We start from the raw sequence: 23613 nt of genomic DNA on the forward strand, positions 1-23613 counted from the left end.
TGTTCATGCAAGCAGGAGGCATTTTTGCCCAAATTAACTTCCTGAGATTTTTGTGTGTCTGGCTTCCTACAGCAATAACTTCTACACAAAAAAAAAAAACAATGCTACTACTACTTTATTCAGAAACCAATAAATATGATATGCATCCCTAATCAATTTGCAGTGTGAACAAAATAAAACCAAAACCAAGTAGCAAGAAAGCACTAGAATATTATTTATTTCATCTGTTCAAGGCCGGATAATAATCTTCACAATATCTCAGTCTTTCTTCACACAGAAAAAAAAATTAAAATTATTCTTCTCTTCAACGATCAATTTGGAGAGAACATATAAACAAAGATAAACAATTAAAATTGTTTTTGGCAACCACCAGACCCGTACATGTTTTGTTCAATTCTTTAACAAAACATCAAACTATGCCTTAAAATATTAAAATGTGCCCTAAACATCAATTATATACTAAGTGATAGAAAACTATTAAATTATACCCTAAAATGATAAAATATGCCTAAGTACCCCAGTGATAGAAAAACTATTATATTATACCCTAAAATGATAAAATATGCCCTAAAACATATAAGTACCCCCATAAACAATATAGAAATATTATTCATGTTGCTCCTGCAGCAGATTTTAATGTTCGTCAAGATTGTAAATCCAAGTGAATACTTTAGCATATTAGTTCATCTCTGAACGAAACACGGAGTCTAATATTATTTTGTCCGGTCCTCCGAAATCCATAAATAGACAATGTTGTGATTATCATGAACCTTGTGTTAAATTGATTGAACAAGGCTGAGTGCAAAATTTAGTTTTCTCAATCAAGAAGCTTCCTGATGTCTAAGAACCAAAAAAGAATGTTTAAATCAAGAAAACAAACCTGAACGATAAGGGAAGCCTTGCTTGGGCAGCAAGTAAGGGTCCGGCAATTCATGAACAGACCACGAAGCTTTACGACTGGAACGCAGACCATCCTGATTGCCCTGAAACCTCCCCTTCTTCAAAGGAGGCGGCTGCTCCGGCCAATTATCAACACTAAAGTCATCCTCTTTCCTCCCACCTCTTTTCCTGGGCAATGCGGGCGGGGCCTGTGGAAGAAGGGGAACGCCCGGTTTCGCAATACTTCTTGAAGGCAACAGAAAATAGAACTGCAATTCACCCATCTGAACCAAATCCTGCGACCCTAGTTTGACGGGAGGGTCTCCAGGAATGTAATGCGTTCCCCTGACATCGCAACCGTTCTTACCCATGACTTCCAGTGCAAATCTTTTCCTGTCAAAATCATAGAAAATTCTGGCGTGCTGCCGAGAAATGTTCATTCCTCCCCCCAAATCAGATAAATCTATGTCCACCTCCGACCGCTTGCTGTTGCGGCCCAGTATAATCGAGTAATTCTGCATGTAATACTCAAAATCCTCCCCCTGCAGCTTTGCAAACCCAGCTTCCACGTCTCCCATGACAACGGCGAATCAAAAAACTTTCTTAAAATATTTGTCAATAAATAAACTAATTTATCTTCTGAACTGTCTTGTGCTGATTGCTGGCCTCAGATTCCGACGAGAGATCTCTTAAATAAGTGAAATGATTTTATAGTTTGAACCAGGGTTTTATTTACCCAGGCGATCTCGAAGTTTGCAGAGGAATACGATTACGAGACCTCCCTGTTGATTAAGCCCATCAAGCACCTCGCCCATCTGACCGTGGGCCAAAGGCGGCCTGACCGTGCAAAATTAAACTGTTGTGTTATATTTAAACAGTTTAATCCAATGAGAGATCTAGAGAAGGCATACATGGAGCAAATATCAGTTGGAAAGTAAAAAATTACATTGCACAAGTTAGAATGAGCTCAGCAAAGTCGAGGTGTGAAACTTGTAGATAGATGATATCAAAAGAGGGGCGGGAAGAGAGAGTTTGTCTATTTTGTAACATAGGAGTGGTGGAGACAGAGCTCAACTACTCAGTCTATAACAACATCTTTTCCAACTATGGTGATATTTTGGAACAGACAATTTAGTTACTCTTTTCGAGGAAAGACAACTCGACAAGTCAGCAAACTTAGTGGTCAACATTAACTATCAAAGAACATATCTAAGAAAATGGTTCCAAAAACATGAGATTTCGAGCACAGTCCCATAGGTTGCTTTGGCCTCATGGGAGTTATTGAAATCTGTCATTTCATTCTCCTAAAACATCTACCCCACTCTATCAACACAAAATAACGTAAGGCGTGGCTAGTCATTGGTTATTTTTTTTGTTTTAAAATTATGCAATGGGATATGTTTAAATTATATTACTTGCATGATAGGTACTTAATAATAAAATATTTTATAAATATGATTTAATCTGAATAAACTAAATTATGATTAACTTTTTAATTGAACTAAAATAAAACTAAAAAATTAAATAGATTAAAATATATTATTTATTTATATTTAATTTCATATTTAAATTTTTAAAAAATCTTAAAAAATCACACAATTTTTTTTTTTATGAAAAACTAATACGAAAGCAAAAAAAAATTATAAAAGGTAAAAACTAAAGTAATTTTTGAAACAACTAAACATTTTTTATTTAGTTGCCATTTGCTAGAACTTATTGGTCTTGATTGTGTAACAAACTAAATTGGCACTTAGCCTTTCAGAGCAATCTTTCAAACCATCTTAAAAGCTCGCCAAAGAAAAGATCCTCAAAATATATGTGGAGGATTTCTCCATCTCTACTCTTATGGGGAATTTGAAAAGAAAGAAACAATAGACTATTCATGAATGAGGGTTTGTCAATCTCATCTCTTCTAAATAAAATAGAAGCTAGTATCATGGAAAACATCAATAACAACCTTAGAAACTCAATTAAGGAAGAAGGACCATTTTCAACATAGGATGTAAAAATGACGGATAATTGGCAAAATCTCATCAACTCTCCAATGATGTACCCTAAAGCTAATAAACTAGTTAGAGCTAGTTGTAAATGGTTTCCACCACCAAGGGGTTAGGCCGAATTAAACTTTGATTGAGCATCCAGAGGCAGCCCTAGAAATTTAGGTTTAGGATGCATCATTCGTAATGATAATCAGTAATGGTTAGCTAAATGAGCCAAATTCTTAGGTAAGGTTACTAACAATGTTGTAGAAATTGAGCCATTAATAGAAGGGTTACGCATGAGCTTGGAACTCAGAATCAAGAAGTTAATTATTGAAGGAGACTCTCAAATTTTTATTTTTTTTAATTCAAAGTGGACTGGCCACCATAATTATATTAATAATAACTAATTCAAAGACTCATCCATGGAAGAATCAAGAAGAAACCCCAAAATCATTGTCGTATACATGTATAGTAATGATATTGATCTTTACATTTTACAAACAAAAATCCACTTATAGGGTAGATACAAAAATGATGTCAATTTCAAATCTTTCCTACTAAAGCCCACAAAAATTTGTTGTTAGGGATCATTAATGCATAAAGGTAGAACAAAGCTTAAAATCGAACTCATTCAATGTGAATTTAACTTTGATCCATAGGAGAGGAGGGCCATTGCACATGGTGTCACACCAGCTCCCAACCCACAGGAGGAGCCGAGGGATTAATCGACTCCAAACCATCAAAAAAAATAGGAGTAGCATGAGGTTTAGTAGATGAAAGAGTCGTTGAAAGAGGCACATTAAGGTTAGGGGCTCACTTCAAAGCACCAAAAGGCAAGGTCGATTTGACAGTTTACACATGAGAGTGTAAGAATTTGGTAAGCTCAGATACCATGTAAGAATTTGGTATAGCTCTAATACCATGTAAGAATTTGCCTTAGGGCAAAATCACCCAAGATCAAGGAACTCAAGCACAAGCACAACAGTAGACCAACAAGGTATGATCAAAATAACAATATCCAAAATTGATGTATTGTCATTCAATGTTCAGTCATATCCTGTCATGTTCTGTCATACACACTAGGAGTGCCTGAACATAAAGGCCTCTGGAATGCTTCTAGAATGCCTAGGAATCAACATACTGATAAGTCTTACAATCAAGCACATGTCCACCAGGAGTGGATTATCCTCCATTTAGCACAGGAGTAAGTGCGATGATGAGAGGATAAGCCTACAAAGGTGTAGCATGTAAAATTATGTTGTAGACACCATTTGCTAAAATAAGATTGTGAATAACTGTGTTGTCTACATGACAACTCAGTTAATTATGCAAACTCCAATGTTGTAGACATGACAACTCATATGAGTACGCAAACTCCTAAATGTCTCACCTAAGAAATAATAAAATAATGCATTGACCTAAGTAAACTTAAGTGTAATAAGTAAATACTTATTTACACCAACACCCCCCCTTAAGTGCAACTTAGGGAAATGCACTTAAGCTTACGAAAGCTGGGATGAATATGCATGATGGGTCCTAGCTACTAGGCCATGTTAGGTACCCATTTGCAAAAGCAATGCAATCTCTCATAATGCAAAGAAAGAGGGAAAATCTCATAGGAAAAACCATCCCCCAAAAAAATAGATGAAAAGACAAGATGCATGGATGGATGGAATAATCAAGACCCCCCATTACAACATACATCAAGTTTGATTACCCATCGATCAAGTATATACAATAGAGAAATATGAGAAGAACATAATCCCAATAGAAGAAAAAGTCCCCCCCATAAAATAGAAGAAGGAGACAAGGTAGTCCCCCACTAAATATAGAGTGTCGATCAGTGATAGTTGCTCCACTATAGAAGCTAATCCATAACTGCTAAATAATGTTCCTCCCCTTTGGAAGAAACAATGATGGAGGCACATGTGAGATGCTTCTCCAATGTGTAGAAAGAATCTTGATGATGAATGGTGCCTCTGAAACCTGCTCAACTATCCTTGTGTTGATGCTGATGGTCACCCCTTCCAATACTGCTAAAAAGAAGAAGTGTAGATCTAGCAAGGATGGATGTAGAACATGCCTCAAAGAAAAAACTATCTCCTCAAATGATAAAGAGACCTCCTGCAACTATTGTACATAAGGATCCACAATCATATCAACCTGTGAAGACTGATCATGCAGAGAATGGATAGGAGGGTCAGAGTGAGCCCTCATGACAACTGAAGAAGATTTTGTTTCATCAAAGAGAAGATGTAGTTCATTAAAGATGTCTCCCAAATCTGCTATGTATGACTCCATAAACAAACCTAAAATAGCTGTCAAGAAGTCATCCACTAATGCTGGAGCTGGAAGACAAGGTGCATCCTGTTGTGCTGAAGTACATGAACTAATCATTGTGGCAATGGATGAAGTATTCGCCTCAACAAAGAGAAGACAAATATCATCAATGATGTCTCCCACATCTTCAATGTGAGACTCCACAAACAGACCTACAATATCTGGAAGCAAGTCATCTCATGAAGTTGAAGTAGGAAGACATGGAGGTTCCTACTGCACTGAATCAGAAGCACTTGTGGATGGAATTGGATCAATAGTAGAAACAAGAGCATCAGGAGGTGTGATCTCAACTAGAGAGGATGCAACTCTAGATGGAGGTAAATGATCTTTTCAGAATGTAGGAATGTGTGGATCTCCATACATCTCCCAAAGATATATCCAAATATCATATAAATTAGTTAATTTCATGTCATCAAGTGAATCCATAACCTCCATATCCATATGTAGAAAGAGGGCACGACAAATGATGGAACTAGTGTCACCATTGTATGAAAGTCCTTTCACATTTGTCCATGATGTACTAATCAATGTGCCCCCTAAAATGCAAAAACAAACAATCAACCCCCCCCCCCCCCCCCCCCCCCCCATGTATGATTTGGGCACTTTATTTGTGCGTGTAAAATAGGCCACTTGTCAAAATGTACAAAGTGGACTTCTAATTTTGTTGTTTACAACTACCTTTTAAGGTTCAGATCTGGCACTAAACATTGTAGCTCAGATGTACAACAATTTTGAAAAGTAATCAAAGTAAGACAATGCAGAAAAAGCCCTAAGTCTGAAAGTGATATTTCTATCCACACCACGCTATAATATAATTGTAGATCTGGAAAGTAGACAAAAAATTAAGCACTTTTAAAAAAATGAAATCTGATTATGTGTCCAGATGAGCCCATACTAAGCATTTGAAGTTGCAAAAAAGGGGATTGGCGAGTTGCAAAAAAATTCAAGAACAGAGAGCTCAAACATCATGCACCAATGTGTAGATCACAAAATTTTACCCCAAACAAAAAAAATTGCTCGAAAAAAGGAGTCCATACGAGGGAGATATCGTTGTTTGAAAATCACCTCTGTAATTATTTTTCCTAAATCATTGTTGTCATGCCTCAAAAAATTGAATGACTCTAATTTTCACCTCAGATGTTTGGTTTTGGTGAAACAAAAGTTGATCTAAGGGTTTTTTGACCTTTTGAATATGATGCCAATATCTGATTAGCTCCAGTAAGCTCCAATCTTCACCTACAAAAAATCTCTCCTAGTGGCTTGATGGCCAAAAAAAATTTGGACAAAATAAGTAGATCCAAAAAATGATACAGAGAAATTGCAGAGACTGAAATAATAAAATATGTAGATCTAAAAATTAAATTTAGAGATCTGAAATAATCATACCAAATTTGCAAATTGGGTCTTCGGGTTCTAGTTTGAAAAAAAAATTGCCTCATAATTGACTATGGCCTAGGGTAGGTGAATTTATATTCAAATTTCACCAAATCGACGTTTCGAACATAATGGTAAGATCTGTGGCTCTAGATGCTCCCAATGACTATGATACCTTGGATTTAGGTCAAGGTGTCCTCAGAGAGGTGAAGCAAGAACAATCTCGAATAGCTATGTGAAGAGAAATTTCTCAAACTCTAATACCATGTAAGAATTTGGTATAACTCTAATACCATGTAAGAATTTGGTATAGCTAGCATACCATGTAAGAATTTTCCTTAGGATGAAGTCACCCAAGATTAAAGAACTCAAGCACAAGCACAAAAATAGACCAACACAATATGATTAGAATAACAATATCCAAAATTGATGTATTGTCATTCAATGTTCAGTCATGTCCTATCATGTTTGTCATATACACTAGGAGTGCCTAAATATAAAGGCCTCTGGAATGCTTCTAGAATATCGAATAATAAGCATACTGATAAGTCTTACAACCAAACACATGTCCACCAGGAGTGGATTATCCTCCATTAAGCATAGGAGTAAGTGTGATGATGAGAGGATAAGCCTACAAAGGTGTAGCACATAAAATTATGTTGTAGACAATATGTGCTAAAATAGGAGTGCGGATAACTATGTTGTCTACATGACAACTCAATTAATTATGCAAACTTCAATGTTGTAGACATGACAACTCATATGAGTACGCAAACTCCTGAGTGTCTCACTTAAGAGATAATAAAATAATGCATTGACCTAAGTAAACTTAAGTAAAGTGTAATAAGTAAATACTTATTTACACCAACATTGAAGCACTTAAAATCGAACTAGTTTAATGTGAAGTTAAATTTCAAATAGGCCACTTGTCAAAATGTACAAAGTGGACTTCTAATTTTGGTGGTAACAATTGCCTTTTGAGACTCAAATCTGTCACTAAGCATTGCTGCTCAGCAACAATTTTGAAAAGTAATCAAAGCAATACAATGCAGAAAAGGTCTTAATGCTAAAAGTGATATTTCAGTCCACACAACCCTATAATCTAACTATAGATTTGGAAAGTAGACAAAAAATTAAGCACTTTAAAAAAAATAAAACTTGAAAATGTCTCCAAATGAGCTCGTACTAAGCATTTAAGGTTGCAAAAATTGGGATTTGCAACTTGCAAAAAAAATCAAGAACAAAGATCTCAAACTTCTTGCACCAATGTGTAGATCACGAAATTCTACCCAAAACAAAAAAAAATTGCTCGAAAAAAGGAGTCTGTATGAGGAAGATATCACTGTTTGAAAATTACCTATATAATTATTTTTCCTGAATCGCCATCGTCGTGCCTCCAAAAATTAATTAACTCTAGTCTTCACCTTAGATGTTAAATTTTGGTGAAACAAAAGTTGATTTGGGGGTTTTTTGACCTTCTAAATATGATGTCAATATCTGATTAGCACTAGCAAGTTCCAATTTTCACCTACAAAAAATCTCTCCTACTAACCTGATGGCCAAAAATTTTCTGGACAAAATACATAGATCCAAAAAATAATGTAGAGAAATTGCAAAGATTGAAATAATAAAATATGTAGATCTGAAAATTAAATTTAGAGATATGAAAAGATCATACCAAATTTGCAAATCAAGCCTTCGGGTGCCAGTTTGCAAAAAAAAATTGCCTCAGATTTGACTATTGCCACACATTGGCAAATTTATTGTCAAAATTTATTGAATTGACATTCTGGACATAATGGCAAGGTCTACTTTGGCTCTAGATACTCCCAATGACTGTGATACTCCAAATCTAGGCCGAGGTGCTGAAGCAACAAGATGGTCTTGAACGACTATGTGAAAAAAAACTCCCTTAACTCTGATACCATGTAAGAATTTGGTATAGGTCTAATACTATGTAAGAATTTGTCTTAAGGCAAAATCACCCAAAATCATGGAACTCAAACACAAGCATAAGAATAGACTAAAGTATGATCAGAATAACAATATCCAAAATTTATCTATTGTCATTCTATGTTTTGTCAAGTCATGTCATACACACTAGGAGTGCCTATATATAAAGGCCTTTGGAATGCTTCTAGAATGTCTAGGAGTCAGTACATTGATATGTATTACAACCAAGCACATGTCCACCAAGAGTGGATTATCCTCCATTAAGCATAGGAGTTAGTGCAATGATGAGAGGATAAGCCTACAAAGGTGTAGTACGTAAAATTATGTTGTAGACACCATGTGATTAAATAAGAGTGCAAATAATTATGTTGTCTACATGACAACTCAGTTAATTATGCAAACTCTAGTGTTGTAGACACCATGTGCTAAATTAGAGTTGCTTACTCTAGTGTTGTCAACATAACAACTCATAAGAGTATGTAAACTCCTAGGTGTCAAACTAATAAATAATAAAATAATGCATTGACCTATGTAAACTTAAGTAAAGTGTAATAAGTAAATACTTATTTACACCAACACCCCCCCTTAAGCGCAACTTAGGGGAATACACTTAAGCTCACAAAACTTAGGATGGAAATGTAAGATGGGTCTCGACTACTAGGCCATGTTAGGTACCCATGTACATAATGCAATGCAATCTCTCATAAAGCGAAGAAAGAGGGAAAACCTTGTGGGAAAAACCCTCCTGTGAAAAGAGAGATGAAAAATCAAGATAGATGGATGGATGGAATAATCAAGACCCCTCCACTATGACATACATCAAGTATATACAAAAAAAAAAATGAGAAGGAAAAAACTCTCTAAGAGGAAAAAGTCCCACACATAAAAGAGAAGAAGAAGGACACAAGGTAGTCGCCCCCCACCCCCACAAATGTAGAGTGTTGATCAGTGATAATTGCTCCAATGTAGAAGCTAATCCATGACTTTTGAATAATGTTCCTCCCCTTTGGAAGAAATAATGGCAGAGGTATAGGTGAGATACTTTCCCAATGTGTAGAAAGAATCCTGAAGATGAATGGTGTCTCAAAAACCTACTTAACTATCCCTATGTCGATGCTAATAGTCACCCCTTCCAATACAGCTGAAAAGAACAAGTGCAGATCTAGTAAGGATGGATGTAAAAGGACTTTCATACAATGGATACAAGGTACAAGGACATGTGCCTTATTGTAAGACTTATTAGTGTATTGATTCCTATTCATTCTAGAAGCATTTCAGAGGCCTTTATATTCAAGCACTCTTAGTGTGTATGTACATGACATAACAGAACATTGAATGAAAATACATCAATTTTGGATATTGTTATTCTGATCATACCTTGTTGGTATACTGTTGTGCTTGTACTTGGTCTACTGTTGTACAGAAGCATCAGGAGGTGAGATCTCAACTGGAGTTGCAGGGACCATCACTGGAGTGACTAGTGATATAATGTCCTATAGAAATGGAGGAACTATTGGAACTCCATATGCTTCCCAAAGAGCCATCCAAATATCACGAGGAAAACTTTCCATTCCAAGAGGAGCAAGACATTCCTTACTCATACTATTATACAAAAAGCAAAGAACTTTAGTAATATATGTCCAATTAGGATTTGGTGGCAATGTCTTCGAATAGAGATAAGGAAGGACTTTCTAATGTTCTCTTAGATGATCAAGTATCAATGCACTCCATCTGTGATAGTTCCTCAGTGTCAACTTCAGTCGTAAACCATATTGACATATGTGACAAGACTCCATGAGATCAATCAATGAACCTCCCACAATGTAAAAATAATCAATCAACCCCCCCTAATGGATGATTTGGTACTTTATACTTAGTGTGATTACAATAGGCCACTTTGTCAAAATAAACTTAGTGGACTTCTAATTTTTGTTATTTACAACTGCCTTTTGAGGTTCAAATTTGGAACTAAGCACTGTAGCTCAGATGTACAACAATTTTGAAGCAAGACAATGCAAAATAGGACCTATTTTAAAAAGTGATATTTTTCTCCATACAACCCTATAATCTGATTGCATATCTAGAAAGTAGATGAAAAATTAAGAACTTTCAAAAAAATTAAAATCTGATTTGGAGTCCAGATGAGCCCGTACTAAGCATTTGAAGTTGCAAAAATTAGGATTTGCAATTTGCAAAAAAATTCATGAACAAAGAGCTCAAACATCCTACACCAATGTGTAGATCACACAATTCTACCCAAAAACAAAAACAATTGCTCACAAAAAGGTGAAGCAAAAAAAATGGTCTCCAATGGCTATGTGAAGAGAAATTTCCCTTAGCTCTAATACCATGTAATAATTTGGTATAGCTTTGATACCATGTAAGAATTTGGTATGGCTCTGATACCATGTAAGAATTTGCCTTAGGGAAAAATCACCTAAGATCAAGGAACTCAAGAACAAGCACAACCGTAGACTAACAAGGTATGATCAAAATAACAATATCCAAAATTGATTTATTGTCATTCAATGTTCTGTCATATTCAAGTACACTAGGAGTGCCTATATGTAAAGGCCTCTAGAATGCTTTTAGAATGCCTAGGAGTTAGCACTCTGATAAGTTTTACAACTAGGCACATGTCCACCAAGTGTGGATTATCCTCCATTAAGCACAAGAGTAAGTGTGATTATGAAAGGATAAGCCTACAAAGGTGTAGCACGTAAAATCATGTTTTAGACACCATGTGCTAAAATAGGAGTGTGAATAATTGTGTTATCTACATGAAAACTCAGTTAATTATGCAAACTCTAGTATTGTAGACACCATGTGCTGAATCAAAGTTGCTTACTCCAGTGTTGTCAACATGACAACTCATATGAGTACACAAACTCCTAAGTGTCTCACCTAAGAAATAATAAAATAATGCATTGACCTAAGTAAATTTGAGTAAAGTGTAATAAGTAAATACTTATTTACACCAACACCCCCCCTTAAGTGCAACTTAGGGGAATGCACTTAAGCTTATGAAAGCTAGGATGAAAAATGCATGATGAGTCCCAACTATACCACTTGTCAAATGTAAAAATGTATTCTTATTTGTATCATAGCCATACCAAATTCTTACATGGTATTAGAGTTGAGGGAGATTCTCTTCACATAGTCATTGGAGACCTTTCTTGCTTCACCTCTTGGAGGACCCGATTCAAATCTAGAGTATCATAATCATTAGAAGCATCTAGAGCTAAAGAGGACCTTGCCATTGTGTCTAGAACGTTGATTCGGTGAAATTTGACTATAAATTTGCCTTCCTTAGGCCACACTCAATTCTGAGGCAATTTTTTTTTGCAAACTAGAACTTGAAGATTGATTTGCAAAATAGGTATGATTACTTCATATCTTTGAATTTAATTTTCAGATCTGTATATTTTATTATTTCAGTCTTTGCAATTTCTCTACATTATTTTTCGGATCTGCGTATTTTGTCTTGAAAATTTTGGCCATCAGGCCAGTAGGAGAGATTTTTTCTAGGTGAAGGTTGGAGCTTGCTAGTGCTAATTAGATATTGGCATTAGATTCAGAAGGTCAAAAACACCCAAATCAACTTTTGTTTCACCAAAGTCAGACATCTAAGGTCATTTTATTTTTGGAGGCATGACAGCGGTGATTCAAAAAAAAAATTACAGAGGTGATTTTCCAACAGTGATATCTCCTTCATATGGACTCCTTTTTGCGAGCAATATTTTTTTTGGATTAGAATTTCATGATCTACACATTGGTGCAGGATGTTTGAGCTCTCTGTTCTTGAATTTTTCTACAGATTGCAAATCTTAATTTTTGCAACTTCAAATGCTTAGTACAGGCTCATTTGGACACATTGTTAGGTTCTTTTTTTTTTTTTTTTTGAAAGTGCTTAATTTTTCATCTACTTTCCAAATCTGTAATCGAATTATAGGCTTGTGTGAACAAAAATATCACTTTCAAACTTAGGGTCTTTTCTGCATTATTTTGCTTTGATTATTTTTCAAAATTGTTGTACCTCTGAGCTACAGTACTTAATGATAGATTTAAGTCTCAAAAGGAAATTGTAACTAACAAAATTAGAAGTCCACTTTGCACATTTTGATAAGTGTCCTATTGTACACACACTACCTATAAAGTGCCCAATCATACATGAGGGGAGGTTGATTGATTTTTTTGCATTTTGGGAGGTACATTGATTAATACATCATGGATGAGGAAGATTTAATTACCTTGACAACACAAAATGATAAGCAGTGGAGTCAATTGGTTCTCACTTATCTTAGTCAGCATAATGCATTGCCATATGCAAAAAGACTTTATACAATGGTGACACTGGTTCCATCATTTGTCATGCCCTCTTTCTACATATGGATATGGAGGTTATGGATTCACTTGAAGACATGAAGTCAACTAATTTATATGATATTTGGATCTATCTTTGAGAGATGTATGGAGATCCATACATTCCTCCATTCCCAAAAGATCTTTTATCTTCAGCTATAGTTGCATCCTCTCCAGATGAGATCACACCTCTTGATGTTCTTGTTGCTACTACTTATCCAGTTCTAGTCATAAATGCTTTTGATTCAGTGCAACAAGAACCTCCATGTCTTCCTACTTCAACTTCATGGGATGACTTCCTTCTAGATATTGCAGGTCTTCCTACTTCAACTTCATGGGACAACTTCCTTCCAAACATTGCAGAGTTGTTCGTGGAGTCTCACATTGAAGATGTGGGAGACATCATCGATGATATTCATCTTCTCTTTGTTGAGGAAAATATTTCATCCATTGCCATAGTGATAGGTTCATGTGCTTTAACACAGTAGGGTACACCTTGTCTTCCAGCTCCAACATCAGTGGATGACTTCTTGATAGATATTTCAGGTTTGTTTGTGGAGTAATACATAGCAGATTTGGGAGACATCATTGATGATATACATCTTCTCTTTAATGAAGAAGATCCTTCTTCAATTATCACAAGAGCTCACTCTGACCCTCCTGTACATTCTCTACATGATCAATCTTCATAGGTTGATATGATTATGGATCCTTATGTACAATAGTTGCAGGAGATATCTTTATCATTTGAGGAGACGGTTCTTTGGGATAGGTTCTACATCCATCCTTGCTAGATCGCATTGTTCTTTTCAACAGTATTGGAAGGGGCAACAATTAGCATCAACATGGGATAGTTTAGTAGGTTTCAGAGACATCATTCATCATCAAGATTCTTTCTCCACATTGGTGAAGCATCTTATTTGTACCTCTGTCACTTTTTCTTCCAAAAGGGAGGAACATTATTCAACAGTCATGGATCAGCTTCTACATTGGAGCAGCTCTCACTCATCGGCACTCTACATTTAGTGGGGGGAGACTACCTTGTCTCCTTCTTCTTCTTTTTAATGGGGGGGACTTTTTCCTCTTATGGGGTTTTGTCTTTCCACTTCTCTTTTGTATATACTTGATGTGGGGGGGTCTTGATTACTCCATTCATCCATGCATCTTATTTTTTCATCTCTATTTTTGGGGGAGGGTTTTTCCCATGAGGTTTTCCCTCTTTCTTTGCTTTATGAGAGATTGCATTGCTTTTGTACATGGGTACTTGACATGGCTTAGTAGTTGAGACCCATCATGCATTTTCATCCTAGCTTTCGTAAGCTTAACTACATTCCCCTTAGTTGCACTTAAAGAGGGGGGGGGGGAGGGGGGGGGGGGGGGGTTTGGTGTAAATAAGTATTTACTTATTACACTTTACTTAAGTTTACTTAGGTCAATGCATTATTTTATTATTTTTTAGGTGAGACACTTAGGAGTTTGCGTACTTTTATGAGTTGTCATGTTGACAATACAGAAGTAAGCAACTCTAATTCAACACATGGTGTCCACAACACTAGAGCTTGCATAATTAACTGAGTTGTCATTTAGACAACATAGTTATTCACACTCCTATTTTAGCACATGGTGTCTACAACATTATTTTACATGCTACACTTTTGTAGGCTTATCCTCTCATCATCGCACTTACTCCTGTGCTTAATGGAGGATAACTCACTTCTAGTGGACATGTGCTTGATTGTAAGACTTATCAATGTGTTGACTCCTAGGCATTCTAGAAGCATTCTAGAGGCCTTTATATTCATGCACTTCTAGTGTGTATGTATATGACATAACTGAACATTGAATAAAAATAAATCAATTTTGGATATTGTTATTCTGATCATACCTTGTTGGTCTATTCTTGTGCTTGAGCTTAAGTTCCTTGATCTTGGATGATTTTTCCCTAAAGAAAATTCTCACATTGTATTAGAGCTATACCAAATTCTTGGTATAGCTCTAATACCATGTAAGAATTTGGTATAGCTCTGATACCATGTTAGAATTTGCCTTAGGGAAAAATCAACCAAGATCAAGGAACTCAAGCACAAGCACAATAGTAGACCAACAAGGTATGATCATAATAACAATATCTAAAATTAATTTATCGTCGGTCAATGTTCTATCATATCATGTACATTCACACTAGGAATGCCTATATATAAAGGCCTCTAAAATGCTCTAGAATGCCTAGGAATTAGGATACTAATAAATCTTACAACTAAGCACATGTCCACTAGGAGTGGATTATCCTCCATTAAGCACAAGAGTAAGTGTGATGATGAGAGGATAAGCCTACAAAGTTGTAGCATATAACATTATGTTGTAGACACCATGTGCTAAAATAAGAGCGTGAATAATTGTGTTGTCTACATGATAACTCAGTTAATTATGCAAATTCTAGTGTTGTAGACACCATGTGCTGAATTAGAGTTGCTTACTTCTGTGTTGTCAACATGACAACTCATAAAAGTATGCAAACTCCTAGGTGTCAAACTAATAAAATAATGCATTGAGTTAAGTAAACTTAAGTAAAGTGCAATAAGTAAATACTTATTTACACCAACACCCCCCTAAGTGCAACTTAGGGGAATGCACTTAAGCTCACAAAAGCTAGGATGAAAAATACAAGATGGGTCCTAGCTATTAGGCCATGTTAGGTACCCATGTGCACAATGCAATGCAATCTCTCATAAAGCGAAGAAAGAGGAAAAACCTCATGGGAGAAACCCTCCCCCAAAAAGAGAGAAGAAAAATTAAGATGCATGGATGGATGGAGTAATCAAGGCCCTCCCATTACGACATACATCAAGTATATACAGAAGAGAAGTAGAAGGACAAAACCCCATAAGAAGAAAAAGTTACCCCAATAGAACAGAAGAAGGAGACAAGGTAGTCTCCCCCCCCCCCCCCCCCCCCCTCCTAATGTTGAATGCCGATCAATGATATTTGCTCCAATATAGAAGCTAATCCATGACTACTGAATAATGTTCCTCCCTTTTGGAAGAAACAATGGCAGAGGTATAGGTGAGATGCTTCCCCTATGTGTAGAAAGAATCCCAAAGATGAATGGTGTCTCTGAAACCCACTCAACTATCCCTGTATTGATACTTATAGCCACCCCTTCAAATATTACTGAAAAGAAGAAGTGCAGATCTAACAAGGATGGATGTAGAACATGCCTCAAAGAACAAACTATCTCCTCAAATGATAAAGAGACCTCTTGCAACTATTGTACATAGGGATCCATAATCACATCAACCTGTAAAGACTGATCATGTAGAGAATGGACAAGAGGGTTAGAGTGAGCCCTCATGACAACTGAAGAAGATTTTGCTTCATCAAAGAGAAGATGTAGATCATCGAAGATGTCTCCAAAATCTACTATGTGTGACTCCATGAACAAACCTAAAATATCTATCAAGAAGTCATCCATTGATGTTGGAGCTGGAAGACAAGGTGTACCCTATTGTGTTGGACCTATCACTATGGCAATGGATGAAGTATTCACCTCAACAAAGAGAAGATGAATATCATTGATGATGTCTCCCACATCTTCAATGTGAAACTCCATGAACAACTCTACAATGTCCAAAAGGAAGTTGTCCCATGAAGCTGAAATAGGAAGACATGGTGTTTCTTGTTGCATTGAATTAGAAGCATTTATGGCTGGAGCTAGATTAGTAGTAGCAACAAGAGCATTAGGAGGTGTGATCTCATCTAGAGAGGATGTAGCTACAACTAGAGGTAAAAGATCTTTTGGGAATGGAGGAATGCATGGATCTCCATACATCTCCCAAAGATAGATCCAAATATCATATAAATTAGTTAACTTCATGTCATCAAGTGAATCCATAACCTCCATATCCATATGTAGAAAGAGGGCACGAAAAATGATGGAACCAGTATCACCATTGTATGAAAGTCCTTTCGTATATGGCAATGCATTATGCTGACTAAGCTAAGTGAGAACCAATTAACTCCACTGGTTATAGTTTTGTGTTGTCAAGGTAATTAAATCTTCCTCACCCATGATATACTAATCAATGTACCCCTCAAAATTCAAAAATTCAATCAACACCCCCCCCCACCCCAACTCCCCCACCCAACCACCCCCCCAAAGAAATATTTTGGCACTTTATACTTAGTGCGATTACAATAGCTAATTTAGGACCTATTTCTAAAAGTAGTATTTTGGTCCACATAAGCCTAAAATTTGATTGCAAATCTGGAAAGACAAAAAATTATGCACTTAAAAAAAAATGGAACTTGATTATGTGTCTAGATGAGCCTGTACTAAGCATTTGAAGTGGCAAAAATTGGGATTTGCAACTTGCAAAAAAATTCCAAAATAAAGAGGTCAAACATTCAACACCAATGTGTAGATCGTGATATTCTACCCTAAAACAAAAAAAAAATCTCAAAAAAAAGAGTCTATATGAGGGAGATATCGCTATTTGAAAATCACCTCTGTAATTATTTTTCTTGAATTGCCATTGTTGCACCTCCAAAAATTAAATGACTCTAATTTTCACCTCAGATGTCCGATTTTGGTGAAACAAAAGTCGATTTGGGGGTTTTTTGACCTTCTAAATATGATGCCAATATCTAATTTGCACCAGCAATTACCAATCTTGTCTTGCAAAAAATCTCTCCTCTATAGGCCTGATGGCCAAAAAAAATTGAACAAAATATGCAAATCTAAAAAATAATGTAGAGAAATTGCAAAGACTAAAATAATAAAATATGCAGATCTAAAAATTATATTCAGAGAATCGAAATGATCATATTAATTCTGCAAATTGGGCCTTCGGGTTTCGGTTTGCAAAAAAAATTGCCTCAATTTTGACTATTACCTAACATAGATGAATTTATAGTCAATTTTCACTGAATCAATGTTCTAGATACAATGGCGAGGTCCATTTTGGCTCTAGATGCTCCCAATGACTGCGATACTCTAGATTTGGGTTGAGGTGTCCTCAGAGAGGTGAAGCAAGATTGATCTCCAATGGCTATGTGAAGATAATTTCCCTCAGCTCTGAAAAATCATGGTAGAACAAAGCTAAAAATCAAACCAGTTCAATGTGAAGTTAACTTTCATCCATAGGAGAGGAGGGCCACTGCACATGGCCCCAAACAGCTCCCAACCCATAGGAGGAGCCAAGGGATTAATCGACTCCCAACCATCAAGAAAAACCAGAGCAACAGGAGGTTCTGTAGATGAAAGAGTCATTGAAAGAGGCACATTAAGGTCAAGGGCTCACTTCAAAGCAGTAAAAGGCAAGGTTGATATGACAGTTTACACATGAGAGTAACTAGCAACATCCTTCTCAAATCTGCACATTTGAACATATTCCATCACTCGTTGTCTTGTCCAAAACAAGTAATTATTGCAATTTTACATCCTGTTTAATAATTTTGTTAGGTGTAAATGTCAACTCCTCATGGCCATCACACCCCTTATTGGGAAGGTGGTCTGTCAATGCATTGCCTTTATACAATGTGTGGGAGATGAGTACTTCTAGATTGGAGTCTAATAAATGCCAAATTTGTTGAAAGATATATGTTAGCCTCCAATTATGTGATTCGTAATTGATACATGCATCAATTATTAACATCAAATCACCTTCGATATGGATATGGTGAAATCCACCAATTTTAGCCAATACAAAGCCTGCAAATGAAGCTTGAGCCTCTGCCATATTATTCAAACCTTATGAGAGCAAACAACACTTTAGTACACTAGCAGCGAGCCTTAATGATCACAAATGCACACACCTGCTCCTAAATTCCTCGAATTTCCTCTAGAAGAATCGTCAAAGTTTATTTTAACAACCCCTTAAGAGGGTGGGATCTACTTGATTGAAGCTTTGTTTTGTGCCTTAGTAGATGTGGTTTGCTAACACCAACCAAAAGGCACATTTATGTTTTTCCATTCATGCAAGATAGAGTTGTCCCAACTTGTCATGACTAAATTATATTTGAGCAAGTTGTTATGGCTAGCATTCACTATTTCAGATATTGATCTTTCTAAGTCGGAGGTAACTAATTGAATGGGTGAGGATATCCTACAGAAAATTATTTTGTTCCATTCCCACCATATTGCCCACACTACTAATGCTGGGATGCATTTCCAAATAGTAGAGAAAAGGGATGCGGAATAAAGCTCTATCCATGACTCGAATAAGTCCCATAATTTAGATGGAAGTGGTGTAGAATAATCCAATTTCCCAAGGACAAATAACCAACAATCTTGTGCAAATGGGAAATTTAGAAATAAATGGTCTACATCTTCCTATTGGTTATCACATAATAGGCAATTGAATGGTTGTGCAATATTTAATCTGTGTAATCGATCATTGGTTAGTGCCCTGTTCTTTCATGCTATCCAAGTTGGCAAAGTCAGATGATTCCAACAGAATAAGTAAGCACAAGATGTTTTTTATTGGTATCCCGATATTGGATAAGTTTGTAGCCTTCTTTGATGGTGAAGTTCCCATCTTTCCCTAGAGCCCATATTAGTTTCTCCTCCAAGTCTAAAAGGTAGACCATTTTTTTCTGAAAAAATAATTTCTAATCATTGAATTCCCCAAGGGGATAGTGGAAAATCATTGGGATCTTTCTAGATCACCTTCCTTGAGAATAAGCATATTGCTGAAACATAGTCACATAAGAAAGAAGCCCAAACATTTTCAAAGGTAGCCACACTGGTCTCTATATCATCTAGTTTGGACAAGGATGGTGCACCATTCCATGAGTCACACTAGAATTTAACTAACAAGTCGTTATTCATTTCCCAAGTAATGAAGTTAATTACTATTTCTCTAGAAGAAATCATGAAATCCGAAATAACTAAACTTTTAGGGGGGTCTAATAAAGTAAGAATTCTTGCTGGATTGGTGTCATCTAGGTACTTCTTTTTCATCGTTTGGCATCAAGTGTTTTGAGGTTTGGTGTACATTTGTTGGATTAATTTTCCCCCAAAAGCTTATTTTTCATTTGTGCAGATCATGAATCCTTGCACCACCTAATTGTTTGACCTAAGCCATGTTCTCTAGAAAGACCAAAGGTATTTTCTTCTCTCCATTGATATTACCTATCCATAAGAATTCTCTAAACAACTTTTGAATGCTTTGAATTATTGAATGGGGCGCTTTGAGAACTGATACACAATAGTTTAGAATTGTTGACAATACTATTTTAATAAGTAATATTCTGCCTGACAGAGATAGCCATCTTGCTTTCCATGCTACTACTCTAGATTTGATTATGTTGATGATAGGTTTCCAATAACTAATTGCATTTTCCCCCATGAAGAATGGAATTCCAAGATATACAAATGGAAGGAAGTCAACTATGAATCCTAGTAGGTTGATAATCCTATTGGAAATAATCTGATTAATATTAAACAAATATATTTTTGATTTTAGGGGGTTAACTTTTTGGTTTGAGGCTATCGTGTAAAGGTCTAACACATGTTTCATTTGTCTAGCCTCTGAGATGTTGGAAGCTCCAAAAAGAAAATATCATCCACAAAGAGGCAGTGTGTCATTAAAATGTCTATCTGGCCTATTTGAACTCATGGCCAACTGCCTAAAGCCTGCTTTTTCTGGATGAGCCTACTCTATAGTTTTACAATGAGGATGCATAACACTAGTGACAAGGGGTCACATTGTTTGATCCTTTGTGTTGATAAAAAGAAATCAACATGCACCCCATTTATCAATATTGAGAATCCAACACCCAATATGTAGGCTCTTATCCATTTGCACCAGCCTTCTACAAAGCCAAATTTATGCAAGACTTTGAGTAGAAAATCCCAATTTACCCTATCATATGCCTTCATCATGTCCAACTTGATGACAAAGTGTGATGATTTGGTACAATTAATGGAACGCAGTGCTTCACATGCCACTAGAGCCCCTTCTATTGTTTCTCTTCCTAAGACAAATCTGCCTTGAGGCTATGATACAAGGCTTGGAATCAAATGCTGCATTATGAGATAATAGCCTTTGTGATAATCTTATAAATAGTGTTGCATAAAGAAATCAGGTGAAATTCTGCAAACAATTTAGGTGTCTTGACTTTAGGAAGGATGGCTATGTTTGTGGTGTTGAAATACTTTAACATGGATTTATTAGCCCTAGATTCTTCTATTACACCCAACAAATCCCACCCAATCCAATCCCAACATGATTGGAAGAATAAATTTGCAAAGCTATTTGGGCCAAGTTCTTTGTTTGGAGGTAAAGAAAAGACTAATTTTTTGAGTTCTTGAATTATGAATGGAGCCATTAGTTTCAAATTATCAGCTTCTGTAACTATTGAAGGAATTACCTCTAGAAGTTCATCCATTGGAAGGTCTAATGAGTCTGGCATAGGCAGGGGCGGGGGGGGGGAGGGGGGCTAGTAATATTTGGAAATATCTGACTCCTTCCTCTTGTATGCTTTGAGGCTCAGATAGTAGGTTGCCAGTTTCATCATTAGTGATAGAGAAAATGTGATTAACTGTTGTTTTTTGTTTTGCTGAAGCATGGAAATATTCTGTATTTATGTCTCCCTCTTGTAGCCATAATTCCCTCAATTTTTGTCTCTAGTATTCCTCTTCTCTACTACATATTTATTCCCATTTCCACAAGAGGTTTTTCTAAACATTATAAGAATCATTGTCCATTCCTTGTTTAATAATCTTGCTGAAGGCAGACTCCAATTTATGCTTAACTATAAGAGACTCTCAAGTTATTTTAAATGCAATCAGGGAAAAATAAACTCCAAATTGGCAACTCAATTCCAAATTAGAACAAACTTTAGAATTAATGGACAAATTAGAGTCATTTCAGATTCTACACATATACATGGAAGGCAACAAAGCAACGAATGCTTTAGCTAATGCAGGGGCTGACGGTGACAATGTACTCATTAAAAAAAAAAATCAAATAGAATAAAATAAATAGATTAACTAAACCATAAATATTAAAAATATTTATATCAAAATATTAAATAAGTTACAAACTTAACCAAGATTCATTCGATTACGGTTTACAAACAAAAAAAAATGCTTTGATTTTCCTATCGGGTAGTTATTCCTTTCTTCAAATTATATAGCCCTCTGCGTCTTTAGGATTATACCTATCCTTGGTTGAAGCGATGTCTACCCCTACTATGATCAAGGGACCAACATTCTAGATAGCTTTTGATGGCATAATTGAAGATAAGATCATTTCAGAAGAAGGCAATTTAATCAAAGTGACAAGGAAAATAATAATAAAGTAAGATAAGATCATTAACTAATAAACCATTAATCCCAGGAATAATATAATCAAATTGAGGAATCCAAATAATGAAAAATGAATGACATTCAATAAGATTAACCTATGGCAAATAGATAATAGAATACAACCTATATGAAAATATATATTACAAGTTAAACAAAATAGAGGGAAAGGCTTTGGTCTCTTCAAACTCTCAAAAGGAATAAGGATTGATTTATAAGATAATGTTCCAAAAAAGTTTTATTCATTGACATATATCAACTTTAAAGATTTCTTGTCGTTTCTAATGGAGTAACAACGATCTTATGATCTTGGCCAAGCGTTTAAGCTTTTTTAGGATATTGTGAAGAAACCTATATATAAAGGCACATTGAGTTGAAAGCACAAAACATTATAAGCAAAGATGGAAGTTGGAAATCAAATAAACTAGGAAGGATCTCATAATGAAAAAGTTATTGTAACCTCCTAAAAAGGAAACAAATCCTAGAGGACATATTGTAAAAGTTTTGATGTAATTTTATTAAAAATAATCAGGACTTGGGCCTTTTATCGATGAAAAAGAAACTCTACTAATTTTAAAAATAAACTAAAATTATTTTGAAAATTAAAAACTAAATCAATTTTAAAAAGTTAAAATCAAATTTAGATTTTCTAAAAGAAAACATAGATTGACTTGCTATTTGTGAAATCAATAAAAGCTAGTTTTTTTTTTTTAATTGGAAAAGAAAATTTCAAGAGATTGATAGTTGATAAAAAAATTATAATTATAATGATAGAATCATTTTTTTAATAAAAAATCAAATTATTCTAATCTTAATTTTTTAATCTCAATAGACAAACTAGAAAAGGTTAAATTCAGTTTCCTAAAGTGTAATTATAATTGTAATTATAAAATTATATTCTAATCTTAATTATAATGATAATTTTAATTTTGACATAAATCTTAACCAATAAATAAATGATTATAAATTGTAGTCTAGTAATAAATATATAATACATTATTAATATATAATGAATATATTATATAAACGCATAAATTATTAAATAATTATAATTAAATTGTCAGTTTTAAATTTTTTTAATTACAATTATAATTTTATAAATATAATAATTAATAATTATTATAATTGAAAAATTATATAGAATTATGGTTATAATTAGTTAGTTTAGTCATCAATGTTCTCATTAATAATGATCTAGGAAGATTAATAAGGGCGAAAGAGTAGTTGAGTTGGTGTGAAGGTGAGTCATGAGGAGTAATGTTAGGCTAATGATCTTAGTGCTACACTTCAGCTCTGATTTGAGTCACAACTAGATTGTAACAAACCCTTTTAAGGGAAAGTGAGTAGCTGAGTTGATGTGAAGGTGAGTCGTGAGGCTAATGATCCTAATGCTATGCATCAATTCTAGTTCGA

The 23613-nt window shown here is 35.2% G+C and overlaps 1 protein-coding gene across 1 annotated transcript in view; it reads right to left on the reverse strand.

The window, feature by feature from the left end:
- LOC149552732 (FHA domain-containing protein FHA2-like) overlaps positions 1-1719 on the reverse strand; it is a 53655-nt gene extending 51936 nt beyond the window's left edge. The window contains exon 1 of the mRNA XM_089788282.1: positions 881-1719. Within this exon, the coding sequence (XP_089644408.1) occupies positions 881-1457 (577 nt within the window). The 5' untranslated portion in view covers positions 1458-1719. The remainder of the gene's footprint in view (positions 1-880) is intronic.
- Positions 1720-23613: the final 21894 nt, after the last annotated feature.

The sequence above is a fragment of the Cupressus sempervirens genome, chromosome 6, assembly GCF_028749045.1.
Source record: "Cupressus sempervirens isolate cs-2001-9-10 chromosome 6, ASM2874904v1, whole genome shotgun sequence".
NCBI lineage: Eukaryota > Viridiplantae > Streptophyta > Pinopsida > Cupressales > Cupressaceae > Cupressus > Cupressus sempervirens.